Source organism: Corticium candelabrum, chromosome 9 (genome assembly GCF_963422355.1).
Source record: "Corticium candelabrum chromosome 9, ooCorCand1.1, whole genome shotgun sequence".
NCBI classification, from domain to species: domain Eukaryota; kingdom Metazoa; phylum Porifera; class Homoscleromorpha; order Homosclerophorida; family Plakinidae; genus Corticium; species Corticium candelabrum.
The window spans coordinates 223018-239345 of NC_085093.1; the positions used below are offsets into that span (position 1 = coordinate 223018).

Sequence of the window (16328 nt, forward strand, 5' to 3'; positions counted from 1 at the left end):
CAGTTGCAGGGAAACTGCGCATGCTCCAGGAAAACCCAACAATGTGAAATGCGTTTCATCTCCAACACGTAGCTATGGTAAAGAGACAAGTAGTTTGTATAAAAAACTTATAATTTGATTGGTTGTAATATTAGTCAGATATGTACAACTTGAAGCTCGGACGAGAGAAAGCGGGAAGGAGGAAATGGGACGTCAAAGGTGATGTGGCTGATGAGGAGGAGACGAGCAAACAAGATGTGCGGAACCCAAGCTATGTAGAGTACTTGATGCATTTACAAGACAGAAACAGGTAGGTTGTCGAACGGTTAGAAATCTACGACAAATAGAGTTAAACAGGCTCGTCAAACTAGACAGCATGTCGTCTGCGTTTATGAGTTTTGGTTGTCTGACAGTGACAATACAGATAAATGAAGTTATCTACGTCTAATATCTTGTACAGTGTATTGGCAAGATTATTGATTAATTTTTGTTTGTGTGTGCTGCCACACTGTGTCTCTTCTGATAGTGAATGTCATCATTTTAAATGTATTTTGGATTACTCTTTGTTCACTTTGTCTGTTGGGGGTTTTGTTGACAAGGTGACCATGTAAATCAGAGGCTAATGTAAATCAGTGGCAGACACTTATCTGGTTTTAATTGTTTCCAAGTTACTGGAAACCAAGAATTTCAATGACCATTTATTTTTTGGTATTTTCAGTAATTTTGGTAAAGCCTATGAAGTACTGTATCTAAATTAAATCTGTAGATATCTAAATTTGTGAAAGTTGTCAAATCTCTAGGAGCCAACAGCAATGTCTGTGAACATGGTAAATTATTACAATTGTTATCTAACTACGAGGTGCACATCATTGTGTTGCACAACTGTGTTAGGAGTCTTGACCTTTCAAGGAGTTTCACCAAAATAGATTGCTACCAAACAGAATTTTCGGAAGGCACCAAATTTGTACACCACCGAAAATTTCTTGCTTTACAGTATTTAGGATTAGCTAAATAAATCACATGGTGAATTTCTTAGAGCTTAGTGCCCCTGAGGACTACTTGATCGAGTATAGTAATCAAATATTATTGTAGGATGCTGAAGCAACTTCGTAAAAAAGACGAACAACAGATTGAGTTGGAACGCAAAGAGCAGGGCTTTTCTGTTTATGTCAATGGAGCGAACAACAGAGGAAGGGTAGGAGGTGCTGTCACCACTAGGAGTGGAGGAAGCAAGAGGAGTTCAAAGACAGCAGGTACAGTGTATGTTTGTACTGATGTCTCATATTGCTTCTAGTTTACTGCAAAACAAAACCATCTGTTTGTAATTTTTGTGTCTGTCTTTGGTTGTGTGTTGTTTGTTGTGTGTTTAATCTTTATGTTTGTCTGGTTGTTGTTTTGCTTTATCTGTGATTGGTCCCTCTATTTGTCAGTTAGTGTTTTGATTATTGTTTGTTTGTGTACGTTTGTATCTTTTCTCAAGTTGCTGGTCTTGAAACGTACAAACTTTCATGTTCTGATTTTTGTGTTTAGGATCAGCAAGACAGAATGTGGGCGACACATCGTCTGAGACAGTGACTGTTACTAGGTATTGTACAGTGTAGATCTTAATTATTGTCTTGGTGACATGTTATGCAACTGTTTTAAATTAAGCAATCTTCGTGCTAAGAGTGCTCCTGTCAGACGACAAGGTTGGAACCCTGTAAGCAATGTTTTTGGCAGTTGTATACGATCTGGTGTACTGCAGTTATGTTTGCTGTCTTTTCTCTTACTGTAGGAGTCGTTAGAGATTATAACACAGCGTGGAGAGAGAGTACAAGTCAATGCACCAGGTAGTGATGTGCACACACGTACACACACACACACACACACACACACACACACACACACACACACACACACACACACACACATACACACACTGCCGCCGCCACCACCACCACACCACACCACGTACAAGTGCCAGTTCATTTATGATTGTTTGATAAGTGGTGATTATCGTATAGGCATTTTATTAATTGTGCATGTAAACGGAAGTCATTGTTGTACTCTGTAGTTTACGGGCTATGTGTTTGTAGATCTACTGACTGGCAACTACGAGGCAGACTTTGAAGCAGCATCAACATCTTTTACTGAAGGCCAGATGTTACAGGTATTACACATGTTTCACTCAGTAGTCAGACTGTGTAGCAATCATATGTTGATTCACATGTGTGCATAATGGTTGTTGTTTGGTGTGCAGGTACTGGGGCAAAACGCGAGGCAAACTCAACGATATCATTCCGATGAATCTGATGATAGTGAAGTTGATGAATTGGCTGTCAGTTTAGAGGACGTTCCAGTGAGTCTGGCCTGTCATAGTCAACATGATTTACAAACATGACAGTATACTGAAACATGCCTTTGCAGGAGCTTCGTAGGAGTCTTGAAGCAGCAGGTGGTATTGCTGAGTGTATAGACACAGAAGAGGTAAACAGTAGCAAATGCAACTGGTAATCTGTTCTACTGTACTGACAATCTTTGTTGATTAATGAATCACAGAGTGATGTGTCATCCAGTGCCAGTTTGTCGTCAGCAGAAGAGGTGGATGAGGAAGTTAGTGAGTCAACAGGCATGACACGGGACACAACTGTCAGTTCTTCTGCTGACTTTTCGAGTACTCGAGATCAAGATGTCGTTGTTTTGTCATTTGCATCTAACAAGCGTAAGGTTTTTGCTGTTGCTTTTAGCGTTGGGTTACACTGAATGAAGATAAAATGATTCAGTACAGTCGGACCCACTTTCTGCACATGCATGTTATTCACCTGCAAAAGCTTTGTGCTGGTAGCTGTGTTGATATCGACAATGGTACCATTAGCTCACACACACACACACACACACACACACACACATCACTGCAAATCGGTAAAGCTATTTTATTTTTAATTATAGATTTAATATATACGACAGGTCAAACAGGCATGCCTGAAATCGGTTATCAATTATTACATGTGTACTGTAATGCTAATGTCTATTTATTACAACAAATTACCATTTCTGTTCAGAGCAATGACTTGCATATTAATTATTGTGTATTGTCAGTGGCTTTTCTATTTAGCTAGATTGTTGATTTGGCTGATTCTCTGATGTCAACTATTCAATACTAGAATTTTAAAACTTTTTCCCTGAAAAAAAGAAATAGATGTAGGGATTGTATAAAATGTAATAGAAACAAGATCTATAGATATTCAATATGAATGTGTTGTGTCATGTTGTGTAGATGGTCGTGTTGACAGGCAAGTAACATCAGCAAAGTATGTATTTTATACTAACTAAACATTATGGTCACAGTGCATGGACTACTTGTGGTTTAGAAGAAAAACCAGTGATGCTACAGCTGGAAATACGTTTGATAGGAAAGAACATGTACAGCAACTGCAGCAAACTAGGTAGGCAAACTAAAGACATTATCAATTGAAGGCATGTTTACAAACAATGCAAATAGTTAGTGAATTTAGGTACTAATTGTTTTCTAGGTCTAAACCACAGAGCAGACAAGGTAGTGCCACATCTGGAGTGTTGAATACTTGTATGTTGAATTGTATACAACACACAGAGTATGGTCTGCATATTCTTGTGCTTATGACGTTTATTTAGTTGGGCAGCCATCTGGAGTGTCTACATACCGTCAGCAGATGTCGAAAGGACTTGACAGTGTGCCAGGGTCTGATGAAATTAGAGAGGCTTTAGAAGCAACAGCTAATGAAACAGAAGTAGCAAAGAGAAAAGGTTACACACACGCGCACGAATGCACAGACAGACAGAACAAACAGACAGACGGACGGACAGCAAAATGGACAAACACATAGACAGACAGACAGATATGCACACACAGAGTGGACACAAACAAACAAGAAACAAAGAAATACACACAGCACACACAGAAAGCTAGTTTATGTAGCATTTTGTGTAAAGAAGTGTTTTATTGTCCAGGTGCTTTTACTGCTCCGGTTATACAGTGGGCTCCTGCTCTGTCTGCTTCTCCTACACAGAGACCGTTGTCGATTCCAGTTGCTTCACCTTTGACACAAAAGACACTAGAAGCTGTTACTGAAAAAGTCAAACACATGAGTGACAGGTATGTGTTGGTGTTGAATTCATACTTGAGTTCTTAGTTGTTGTATAGTAGTAAATGTGTTGTCATGTCAGCCAACAGAGGCGGCTTTTGAAAGTGTTGGGACGCCTTGATCAGTCATCTCAGAGTGAATCTTCATGTGAAGTCACTCAGACGAAATCTCAGTCTGAACAAAAGCAGTCAGCAAAGAGTGAATCTAATGCAGCAATAGTATCTGTGTAAGTTATGAAGCTAATCTAGACATGTTGTTCATACTGATATGCACATTGTTCAATGCTACTAAACATGCTGTTTACAAGTTGTAAGTTGAAAGTTGTTCAGTAATATAACGAACAAAAGAGAAGAAACTGTTTGAATAATAGCAATTATAATTTGCGTGATTAGATGCTTGAATAAATTATGATTTTTTGTTTCAAATTTAACTGTTTCTATATATTGGTTATTATCAAATTGATTGGACTCTATCATCAATGTTGTCTTATCTTCTGTCTGATTGCTGATTGTGTAGACAGGCAGGTTATGCAGTGGTGATCAATTGTCAACGTATGTACTGCTTGTTTATATGTTGTAGACAACAACCTTCATCGGAACATCAGCAGCTAGTGACAAAATCTGTAAGCACTACTGTCACTGAGCCAACCCTCAGCAATGATCGACAGGAAGGTACTATACAACAGGAAATATCGCCAAGACGTAAAGGTCTGATATAGCCAGCTTTAAACATTTGTTGTTTGTTGCCTTATGTCATATTTGCTACATGGAGTTCGTTAGCTCTATGTGCATTTTGTCTTGTTTAGTGACAATTTGTGTGGCTGTTTGGTTAATTATTGTGTGTTTGAAGATGTCGGTGATGAAATTCTTGGCTCAATGGCTGAGTTGAGTGGTGTTGAGGTACATGTGGAAATCCTGTCGAACTGGGGCCATCCCAATATGATCGGGCTTACTGAAGTTCAATTCTTTGACTCGGAGGGCAAACGTATGTGGTTAGGGTCGAACCGAGTGCAGCTGCTTGGTGCCCCTGAAGGAGTGGATCCTGGGAATGTGGGAGCTCTAGTCAATGGGAAAACAAAAGTAAAGTGTTACTAATATGACTCGTAACAGTATTTACTATCGTAAGTGTTTGCAGGAATAAAAAGAAAAATGAAGACCATAATATTTAGTCTCTGATTGCTAGCAGGTAGTTGGCCAGACAAAAGTTTGGTGTTTATTCTTAGTTAGGTAGACAGTCAGACAGGTGGGCTGTGAAATGGTTGGTAGATATAGGCAGGCTGATATTGATATGAAAACTGACAGATAGTCGTTGCATGTAGACGCACTTGCATTGTCCAGCACCACGTTGTTGTAGAGATCAACAAGCGCGATACAAAGCTTTCAGTCATTTTGTGCACTGTTTTTGTGCTGTAGTAGACTAACACGCTCATATCATTGTGCATTGCCAGACTGTGAAGTCACACTTTATGTGGACGTGTCCATATTCTCGTGGTCAACGACTTGATCTCGTCTTTATTGTTCCTGTTGAATTTTCTGTCACATCAACAACACTGCATGCCTATCAATATGGCATATCAAAGATTAAAATCTGGAATTACAATGGCAGGATGAATGTAGGTTTTGTCAGTGTGACTGTGTAACTTAATTTCAACACACGCAGCTACCGTTGCTATTGTTTCCTATAGGAACTGAATGCTGGTGTCCGGGAGGCTCGAGTATTTTTTGGTGGAGAGCTTATTTGGAAGGGTTTGGTGAACAAGGTGAGAACAATTTGTACGAGTGAAACAAGAATTAGTTGTGCCTTGGATACATGACTGTGTGTAGTGGTGAAGTGTCTGATGCTGTGGTTGTATTGCAGGGATGTGGTAATCAGGCATTTGAGTACTGTACAGTGATAGATATGGAAATCAGAGATGAGACTGAAACTCAGGCAAGAGTATGACATGAACGATTGTTTGTCAACCATACTGTTTATGTCTGATTGTCTACTATTTATTTGCGTGGTTGCCAGTATGTCTGTTTGTTACTAAATTGTTAAAATTTCTCTGAAATAGTATTTTTTACTGGTATTGAATATATTTAAAAATGTTCACAATAAAGGTTATACCAAATAGAACATTGGGGCTATTGTGTGATCTATGACTGTCTGCTTGTTTCGACATTCTTGTGGCTGCTAGCACAACTTAGCAAATGTATTTAGTACATTTAATATGTGATACCAACCTTTTGGTGCCTACTCTAACAGAGCATGTACCTGATCTGGCACATAGCATACAAGGAGGTGTTGACATCTCATCTATGTTCAAGCATGTTGGTGTGTTTTGTGTTACTATGACATGTGGTTTGTTTACAGGAATATGAACATACTGTAAGAAGTCAGACTGTGATATTGGACAGAGCAATAGCTGTACAACCCGAAAGCAAGACAGAGGAGAAACATCCTGACTCTCCAGGAGGTGTAAAGTCTGAGAGAACAGCTTCACCTTCTAACAGTTCTTCTCAACTCAAGGAACATAAATCAGTAGTCAATTCTGCCTCAGAGGCATCACAAGTATCAGTCACACAGTGAGATGGCTAGTATAAACAGACATTGTAGCTTAAGAGCTTGGAAATGGGGTTTGTTGTAGACAACTTGTTAGAGAGAAACCACTGTCGTTAAAGCCAGCTGAGATGGCAAGTCGGCAGTCAAAGTAAGATGTGTTCTTTAACTTGTACTGTAGCAGAATTAAGAGAATTTTGGCATTTGCTGATTTATAGTCTTTGCAACATACTTGAGTTGCTAGCTGGTTGTGTTCTTGTTAGTCGCATGAATATGGTTCATGTCCATGGTTGAACATGAACCATGCACATGTTCAACCATAGACATGTAATTGTTCACACTTGCAGACAATTATATACTAAAATTGAAATGAGGCTAGTAAACGTAGTTTAACACAGTCTAGATTGTTCACATTGATATCCTGACACTAAGGTACATCTATGAAAATGCGTTTGTTGCCTTTTGTACTCAATTAATTAAACAGCCACAGACTTGTTACTTCACGACTTTAGTTTCCTTAAATTTTATACCATACCTTTTTGCAAAAGTCTAGACTGGATAGCTGAGACTCATCACAGTGAAATGAATACAGCAGGCACTGGCTTTTTTATGCTGTAGACGTGACTTGTTGTATGGAACATCATTCTAGTGAATTGTGATACTGAGTTAAGCAGTGTACAAGTGTGTAGGATGTTTTAATTGTAGGTGTGTGCTCTGTAATTTGTTTGAGATTGTTAGAATCTGTTTTTGTCTGGCTTCATGCTATGTGTTTATAGTTCTCGAACTGCCACTGCTTGTGGGAAAGAAACACCATTGTGGCTGAGAGGTACAAAGTCTTGTGTAATCTATTCTGGGCATGTGTTGTGGGAGACAAGGAATATATTAATTATAGATTTTTAGATTCACTGAATGGTCAGCACAGTGCTAGCCAGCCGTATCTATTAACAGTGGGATTGACTGAAGAAGGGAAGTCACAGCGGTCGATTGACTGTGGTAATGCTGACGATCCTCTTGGTTTAGGAAAACCCTTTCCAAGATCTGCCAGGTGCAGTAGATCTCTGATAATGCATAACATGTGATTGATTAAGCAAGGAAGGATGGACTGAATATGAACAGATAAATAATGGACTTAGTGATGAATCGATGAGGTATACAGATTTTACACAGACAAACCGAAAAGAGAGCAGTTTTACAACTATCGTAGTTGAGCTGGTTACCATACATACAGCTTTGCTTATTATGATCATGTTAGCAAATGTTGACACTGTGTTATATTTAGTGAAACTCGACTTGAGGCTGATTTAAGCTACTCTGAAACAAGACAATCTCATACGCATGCAGGTCGTCGAGCAATTGGTAAGCAGATGCTAAATGAAGAAACAAAACGGAGAAGTTTCAGGTACAGCAAGATTTGGTCAAACTTCTGCAGCCTAGTTGTCAAACAGGTGTTCTACACTATTGCAGTGACTCTCAGCTGTTTCCTGATGAGAGCAATTATGAAACAGAGTTACAGAAGAGTAAAGATCCATTTCTATCATCTACTTCTGCAACAGATACAGCACCAACGCACATCAGAAGTCAAGGAGAAAAAACAAAACGTGCAAGGTGGACACAATTTACAGCATGTTTTATTGTTTACTGTTTGACTTTTCGTGTGCGTTGAACATTTGTTTTGTGTCACTGATTTTATTTCATTGTACAGCACATTCGTATTATTTACTCACAACTCAAACCTATGGTAACACGTTGAGCACCAATATTCACTGTTATGTAATTTAATAAAAGTATTCATTCATGTATCTATTTATCTTACTTACCAGCATCGTTTTTTGGTCTTGGTGCCTGTAGTCAATACACATTGTCTGTGTTTGTTGTGTATAGGTGGCAGCCACGTGCCTCTCTCGAGAAGTCATTGCAATCTCTCGAGCAGTTTCGTAAGTCAGATTATGGCAGGATTACAGCAGGCATGAACATGAGTGGTGAGCTGGCTATCGTGTAGAGAAATGTATAAGAAGCATTTGAATTTGTTGTTGTGGAGGTGACACATTGGATGTGTTCATGTCTCAAACTATTGATGAGGGAATGTTGCTACAAGACAGCAGTGTTACTAATACTACCGAATCCAGGTGTGAGTGCTCATCGGTAACACATTACAATCCTATGTTACCATAACATCCACGGGTTGTGTCAGCGGTTGACATTTTTTGTCTACGTTTAGTCTGTGGCTCATAGAATTTGTTGTTTTCTTATATAATTGCATAGCTACAGTGTTGTAGTTGTTTGGTTGAATTGTAGAGAATATGAACAGTTTGCTATCCCTGAACTACCCACTGGCCGGACACTTACTATCAACATACTAACAACATGGGGAGACAGGCACTATGTCGGTCTCAATGGAATTGAAATATTTACAATGTCTGGCCATCTTGTGGAAGTTGAAGAGGTAAGTACACTTGCAGTCTGTTTTTGACACAACCCACTGGTACATCAGTATTGTGTCAGATTTCAGCAGACCCGGCTGATATCAATGTGTATCCTGAATATGATAGTGACCCTCGTGTTGTTCAGAATTTGTTGGATGGTGTAAATCGTACAAGGTTTGTTGAAAAGATTGTGGAGATGTCATTCGTTATGATCTTATGTCATCTTATGTCTTTTAGAGATGACCTTCACATGTGGTTGGCTCCTTTTACTGCTGGACAGAAACATATTGTGTGTATAGAATTTTTCAAAGCTGAGACAATAGCGATGATTAGAGTTTGGGTGAGAAATGCATTTCCATTGTTTCTGTCTTTGTACGACAACCAACAAATCAACTTACCCCTGCCATGAATGTGCACGTACCTTGTTTGTTTGCCCATTTATTTCTCTGCATCTGCGACAAGCCAGCTGCTTTATCTAAATCACCGGGTACTTTTTTCTTAAGAATTACAACAAGAGTCGGATTCACTCATATCGAGGAGCAAGGCACATGCAAATGATGCTTGATGATCATCTAATTTTTGATGGAGAAATAGCAAGGTGTTTTACAAGATGTTTGCAATTGTGATTCATAGATTTTGATGTTGATTGCATGTGCTTCATCTCTAGAGCATGTGGCGGTCTTCTTGGTGGGTCAGAAGCTTTTGGTGATGTAAGTATGATGTAAACAACTACACATGAATTATCAGAATACTAAATGACTTATTTCTAACACTTTTATCACATAACATTTGGTGAGTAATTCTTTATTGATTTATACATTTTTGTTGAATGGATTTAACTCAAACATTTGAGTTTAGTTATTACTTAATGTTTGTGTAACAACATCAGATCTCTATGCATGGCCGTTCAGATCTTTATTGTTATTTTCGACATCAGTTATGGACTTGTTTATTGCATGTGCAAATGAATAATTACTATTGTAGGAAACAGGTTATTTGCCACCCAATAGATTATGCGATTGTCTTTGGAAGGCTTTCAAGTTTGTTGCTCATTTTGTGTGTGTGTGTGTGTGTGTGTGTGAAATTTAAATGCTGGTACATGTTTGCTGTACTTGCCTTTTTCTTACTAATTCACTGTTTTTATCATGTTCTATGAGAGACTGTTGCTTGCTTCCGTAGACAATCTTGTTTACTACGGATGAAGACATTCTATCTGCTGTCTCTGAATTTGATGAGACATACCATGGGGAGATGGAGAATGTCAACGATTACTACTATGAAGATGAACTGCAGAAAATTCGACCAGGAACTGTTGACAGAGTATGCCTACTGATTTGGCAAACAGGAGATAAACTAATTGTGTGAGGTTTTTTGTTGGTCATTAAGGATGAAGAACAGAATGTAAGTCGGCCTTTCACTAGCATAAGAACACAAGCAGACGACAAAGGTACTACTATAAAGTATCTGAGTTGCAACATTGTGAAAGTGGATAGGGGTTGTTGAACTGACTGAGACAAATAGGGCACTTTTGCAAATAGACACATTATTACTAATTAATAGTAACTATTCTATTTCTAAGGGACATAGTAGACGTCGATAAGGAAAACACAGACTTATATGTGAACAGACAAAGGATTTGTAAACAATTGTAGACAACAGACAGTGTGACACAGGCAGACAGACAGATGGATAAGTGGACCAAGGTCTAGGACGTAGACAGACTGCCAGACTGGGAGACTAAGCCTTGTCCACACTAGACCAGAATGGATCACGATTGAATCTCAATCCTGCTGATCGCGATCTGATCGCAATGCGATTGGGCTAGCGAGCGTCCACACTGTAATTTGAAAATGCTACCTCCGCCTCAGTTTTGGTATCACGTGACTGATGATCGATGTGTACGTGCGGCTCCTTTGCTTGTGGAAAGTGTTGATACGGCGACGTAAGGTGAGCGAGAACAAAGACAAGTGAGGAGGGTTAGATGTTCCGACTACACGCGTAGCATACATGGAGGTAATGCCCACTATTTCTAATTGGATTCAACCGGTTGTGATCCAGTGCAAGTGTGGGCAAGGCTTAAGAATAATAGATTAGTTATTTTGCTAGCAGAAGAGTGATGATAGAGACGAAATATTCAGAAGATCAAGTATTGTATATCGCAATAAACAAATTTGTATAAATTTATGTTGATGTGTACAGACGTGCCAGTTAGTCTTTCACAATTTCCACAAGGTCGACGTGAGTACATTCACTATAACTTGAACACTACAAGATTTGTAACTTGTTGAATTGGTTTGATTTTTAACTCAGGCTTGCAGCTTAGTTTCTTAACAACATGGGGTGATCAATACTACCTTGGCCTAACTGGAATAGAAGTGCTTGGATGTGATGGCTTGCCTATTACGTTAAGTGAGGAACAGTTGCAGGTAATTAGAAAACAAGTGTGTGTGTGTGTGTGTGTGTGTGTGTGTGTGTGTGTGTGTGTGTGTGTGTGTGTGTGTGTGTGTGTGTGCCCATACAATGATATGCTGTTTGTGTTATATTGAAATTGATACATTTTGCCTGTACATATTTGATATTTGTATTTAATGTAGTTTGTGTCGTAATTTGTTTTATATGGCACAGGCTACACCAAGAGATCTCAATGATCTTCCCGACTATGGAGATGACTGCAGGGTGTTAGAAAAGTACGAACAGTTTTTATGGGTTCTACAATGTGGCTAATGAAGTGACTTGTTGCAATTGCAGTCTTATTGATGGTGTGAATGTGACAATGTCTGACGAACACATGTGGATGGTACCATTTAGTGAAGGTGAGAACCATCTTCTTGTTATCGATCTGAGAACTGAGATGGAAGTGTCTGGACTTCGGATATGGAATTACAACAAATCTCCTGATGACACATTTAGAGGGGTAAGTCATGTGCAGCAGAGTTTCACAGCAGTATAGACAGTTATCAACATCAGTGTCACTATTGTATAGGCGCAGTCTGTGAGCATATCATTGGATGGACAACTGGTCTCAAGTGAATCGAGTTTCTTGTTACGGAAAGGCAAGTTGTACACAACAACATGGTTGTTTGTGATTGTTGTTGGACTCGGCTAATTGCAGGTCCTGGAAATACTCATTTTGACTTTGGTCAGAAGATCATGTTCAATGACTTGCCTGAGATTGCTGAGAAAATAGACAACCATCCATCAACTTCCATTCCAATAGGATGTATCCTTCAGATGTGAATGTCACTACGGATTGCACTTTCGCTTGCCTGTTTGAATGTTTGTGTCTGTGTTATGATTTCAGCATATCTGTTGATACTCTTTGCTGTTTGGTTTGTGTGTCTCACAAGATGTGAGCATTGTTATCTTCTTGACTTTCAACTAGTTGTTTTCCAATTCCAGTTGATATCAACATGGGGTGATCCTTACTACATCGGACTAAACGGACTTGAGGTTTTTGATATTTTAGGTCACCGGCTGTCTCTAACAACTAAAAGTATTCATCGTTGCAACATAAAATATTTTACTGCATGTTTTATTTTGACACTATTTGTCGTTTCTACATTTAGATATTGATGCATTTCCTCAGAGTGTCAATGATTTAGAGGTTGTATCAGGTGATGTACGAACTCCTGACAAACTCATAGATGGAGTAAATGATACCTACGATGGAAGGCATATGTGGCTTGCACCCGTTTTCCAGCAGCAGGTTAATTGTCAGCGATATGGAATTGGCAGATAGAGTTGTGACATTTTGTTGGGGTTAGGTAAACTTGCTGTATGTATATTTTGATCATCCAGTGAGCGTTTCAATGATAAAATTATGGAACTACAGCAAAACACCAAGTAGAGGAGTGAAGGAATTCAGTGTATGAATTTCTCTTTCAGTGTCTGCTGTGCTATTTCTGACATTAATCAATATTGCACTGTGAATACATCTTTTTGTCACTATTTTCTTTACCGTTTATTTGTGTCTTACATCTACTTGCTTGATCATCTTGTTGCCTGCTTGTGTTTGCGTGCGGTTTCTGCTTTCTGTTTGTCAGTATTTTCTTTATCTGTTCATTTATTTATGCTGTCTGTCTTTATCACATCTCTGCTAATCATTTGTGTTCGTCTCTTAGTTGGACTGTGTGTGTGTGTGTGTGTGTGTGTGTGTGTGTGTGTGTGTGTGTGTGTGTGTGTGTGTGTTTGTTGTGTGTGTGTGTGTGTGCACGCGCACGCATGCGAACGTTTGTGTTCTTTGCTTTAGGCCTTTGTTTGTTTGATGTTCAGGTTTTGGTCGATGGTCTTTTGGTCTATCATGGTATTCTCCCTTCAGTGCCACTGGAAGCAAGGGGAATTCTGCCTACTTGTATGGCACCAGTAGACCACCACTCCATTCTATTCACAGAAGGGCAAGACATTGTAGCAAAAGAGGAACGTCATGCTCTCAGGTAGCTAACAGCAAAATGTCAAACAAGATTGTCAATAGCAATGTCACATTTCTATTTAACCAGATCGGTATTTGAAGACCAGGATTTTCAAATGACCAATGACTCTTACGTTTGTACTGGAGGCAGACAGTCGAAAAGTGTCCACTCTGTTGATCCAGGTTTCTAAATAAGCTGCTTTCTTTGTGTGCTTGTTTATGTTGTCACTCTTAAATCGTTCATGTTACAGCTCTACGACCTCAGACTAGCGTAACAGCTGGCTCTTTCCAGTGGAGCTGATGATGACATCATGTATGCGTTTTGTTTAGTGTAATACAATATCTCATTTGGTATGTGTGGATGTTACAGTCAGCTGTTGATGTGTGTGCTAGCTTGTTGGTGAAACTGACAGCAAGCATCATTGATGGAACCAACTGGCAGCACCCGAGTTAACAGAATTGAGTGAAGCAAGTAAACTGTACAAAGTGAGCAAGCCTGCAAGCACATAATGTGCTGTTAGAGTTTAATGACTATATTAGTTTCAGAAGTGGCTATATTTATTTATTGTACATTCAAAAGTTTCTTATGCAAATTTCTGATCATCAGTTGACGAGTAGTCAGAACATCATGTTTCGATTAATATCAGGCATTTTGTTAAACTATTGAATTTATTGTTTAATTGAGTGAATTCGATTAAAGAACGAAAACTAGCACAACTGAATTCCTCACCAGTTTGTCATTCAAGGCGTAAACTGGAACACAATGACCGATTTCTTAGCTGGTATACTTTCAAACAATTTGCGTCACAGAATCTCGTTTTATTCAAATCTGGTAGCCCCCAAAACGTGAAAATTCACTGTGGATAGATTCTGCGTACTATTTTGTCATGTAGTTTATACGGGTTGTATACTAAATTTTTAGTGTTGTTGTGTGTCTGCTTGATATGCATACCATACCTGATTGAGTGTCTTGTATAATCACATACGCACGTGTCAGCTCGCGTGAGTCGGCTATCAGTAACTCAGTAGCCAATCAGGTTCCACTAAAGTCTAGTCCGACATTTGCTATGGATGGGTTCGCGCACATGAACGCAACGCGACCATGAGCAGCAAAGAAAACGAGTCGCTGTCTACGACCGTCATGTCGCTCCAACTACCTCGCCTAGTGAAAAGCCGCCCAAGTTCCTGCCGCACGTCCGTTTTCCTACCGAAGCGAGCCAGCCGACCTTCATCGTCTCTGGAACCGCGCAGCCGTGCAAGTGAACGAGTTGAGATGTCCATGGCGTCAGTCAACGGCTCGGAGTCGAGTGGCAGTTCATGCAGTTCGGACGGCTGTACCACAAATCCAAGTGTAGAAAGTAGGCGGTCCAGAGTTTCCAAACCCACAATTGTCACCTTCGAAATTCCGGGTCTAAGCGGAGACCGGGAGAACGCTCCATCTCATTGGCACCAGTTGCCGACGAACCTTCCTCCTCTTAGACAACCAAGGAAAAGTTATCAACAAGTACGCCTTGTTTGCCGCAAACAGAACGCATGCCAATATATGCTAGGTGGATGGTAATGTAGATTAGCTGTTTGTTTTTGTGCAGGCGGTTCTACCAAAGAATGCTGTTGATTGTGGTCAAGGCCTTTTTGGAAGTATTGGGTTAAGGCCTCGGTTTGTTCCTAAGAAAGCGCCTCGTCAGTCTGTGTCTGTGAGGAATGCAAAATGGAAAAAAGAGCAATATGAATTGAGTAGATTTGAGAAAGCTTTTGAAGTTTTGCCGGCACACTTGTAGTAAGCACATGTACACTGACTGGACTGGCTTGTTGTCTTTCTGAACTAATATTTATAGATCCAGATAACTCGTCAGTCATTGTATTTAACTTTATCTGACGAGGACAGTTATCATATATGTAGAATACGGGTACTGTTTAGAGTACTAGTCAATATGCATTATTAAGTTCCACAGGGTATTGAACAAATGTTTAATTAAAGTTAATTAACATGTCTACTTGAATGATTGTGTCTAGAACACTGACATATTTGTGTTATTGATGGATGTTTAGTCACTATGTATGAGTATAGCGTGTTTGGTATGAAATCAACTGTAGCAGTTCTATTAGATTCGAGTGATTGTATTACAGCTATGAGAATTAGACTGTTAGAATGGAATTTCTACATGTTGGAAGTTTGTGCTGTTGTCTTTATTGATACATGATTATGGTCAAATTTTAGTAGTTTAACAACGTTACTTGACTTTTAACTCTAACCCAAACCCTAACCCCAACTCCCATAAACCTAACCCATAAACCTAACCCAAACCCATAACGCTAGGTGTTGAATTAATTATGATGGGTGAGTTGACTGTTCCTGTGCATTAGAAGGTCAGTAATTGATACAGACATGGGCATAATTATGGATGGAGCCACCCTGATCATGTGACCTAGATTAGAAAAGTATTGGACTTTCTCAGACAGTGCAAGTACATGCATCTAGAGTGACAACTGCACTTCGTAGTAAATTTGAACAAGTCATAATGGAGAGGTAATGGCTCTGATTGTGCCATCCACATGTCTGAGATTGCAGGTGATGTGTGACCTGTTGAGATACATGACTGCTTCTTGTTGTCAGTTCAATCAGTAAATTTGAAAGTTAATAATCAAAATCAGTTTCAAAAAGCTTCTAAACAATAAAATGACTTTGTCTATTTTAGAAGACATACTAAAAGATTAAATGGAGACTATACGTTTCAGTTTACTTGCATATTCTGAGTCTATTCTCATCTGCTCTTGTGACGTCACAACATGAACGGTTTAGAGCAGCAATTGAGACTAAAATTCGTTAGTCACTGTTCTGCATTGCTGAAACTTGTTCTGCAGTGCTAATGTCCTGTC

The 16328-nt window shown here is 39.3% G+C and overlaps 2 protein-coding genes across 6 annotated transcripts; both read left to right on the forward strand.

Annotated features, from left to right (window-relative positions):
- Nucleotides 1-31: 31 nt before the first annotated feature.
- On the forward strand, nt 32-14162 carry LOC134185123 (katanin-interacting protein-like). 5 transcript variants are annotated; one of them, XM_062652929.1, is made up of 49 exons: nt 32-77; nt 139-289; nt 1072-1232; nt 1510-1564; nt 1630-1678; nt 1754-1808; nt 2055-2128; nt 2219-2317; nt 2386-2445; nt 2518-2680; nt 3236-3269; nt 3330-3404; nt 3492-3544; nt 3613-3744; nt 3949-4093; nt 4165-4308; nt 4662-4789; nt 4932-5161; nt 5530-5694; nt 5767-5841; nt 5940-6017; nt 6435-6646; nt 6709-6771; nt 7397-7446; nt 7521-7665; nt 7900-8019; nt 8085-8225; nt 8502-8599; nt 8659-8746; nt 8916-9063; nt 9123-9217; nt 9281-9383; nt 9547-9641; nt 9711-9753; nt 10223-10363; nt 10430-10490; nt 11243-11281; nt 11354-11469; nt 11669-11730; nt 11792-11957; nt 12027-12096; nt 12156-12263; nt 12426-12536; nt 12610-12749; nt 12808-12909; nt 13316-13476; nt 13540-13634; nt 13703-13782; nt 13845-14162. In XM_062652929.1, exons 2-48 carry the CDS (start codon nt 141-143, stop codon nt 13750-13752), a joined length of 4947 nt encoding a protein of 1648 aa, XP_062508913.1. In that variant the 5' UTR covers nt 32-77; nt 139-140; the 3' UTR covers nt 13753-13782; nt 13845-14162. The 5 variants fall into 5 exon arrangements, with proteins under 5 accessions (XP_062508913.1, XP_062508909.1, XP_062508911.1 ...); XM_062652925.1 differs by having other exon boundaries at nt 36-77; nt 135-289; XM_062652927.1 differs by having other exon boundaries at nt 36-77; nt 135-289; nt 13703-13764; nt 13822-14162.
- A 352-nt stretch (nt 14163-14514) lies between these two features.
- Nucleotides 14515-15603, forward strand: LOC134184844 (uncharacterized). Its single transcript, XM_062652606.1, has 2 exons — nt 14515-14955; nt 15041-15603. Exons 1-2 carry the CDS (start codon nt 14554-14556, stop codon nt 15227-15229), a joined length of 591 nt encoding a protein of 196 aa, XP_062508590.1. The 5' UTR covers nt 14515-14553; the 3' UTR covers nt 15230-15603.
- Nucleotides 15604-16328: the final 725 nt, after the last annotated feature.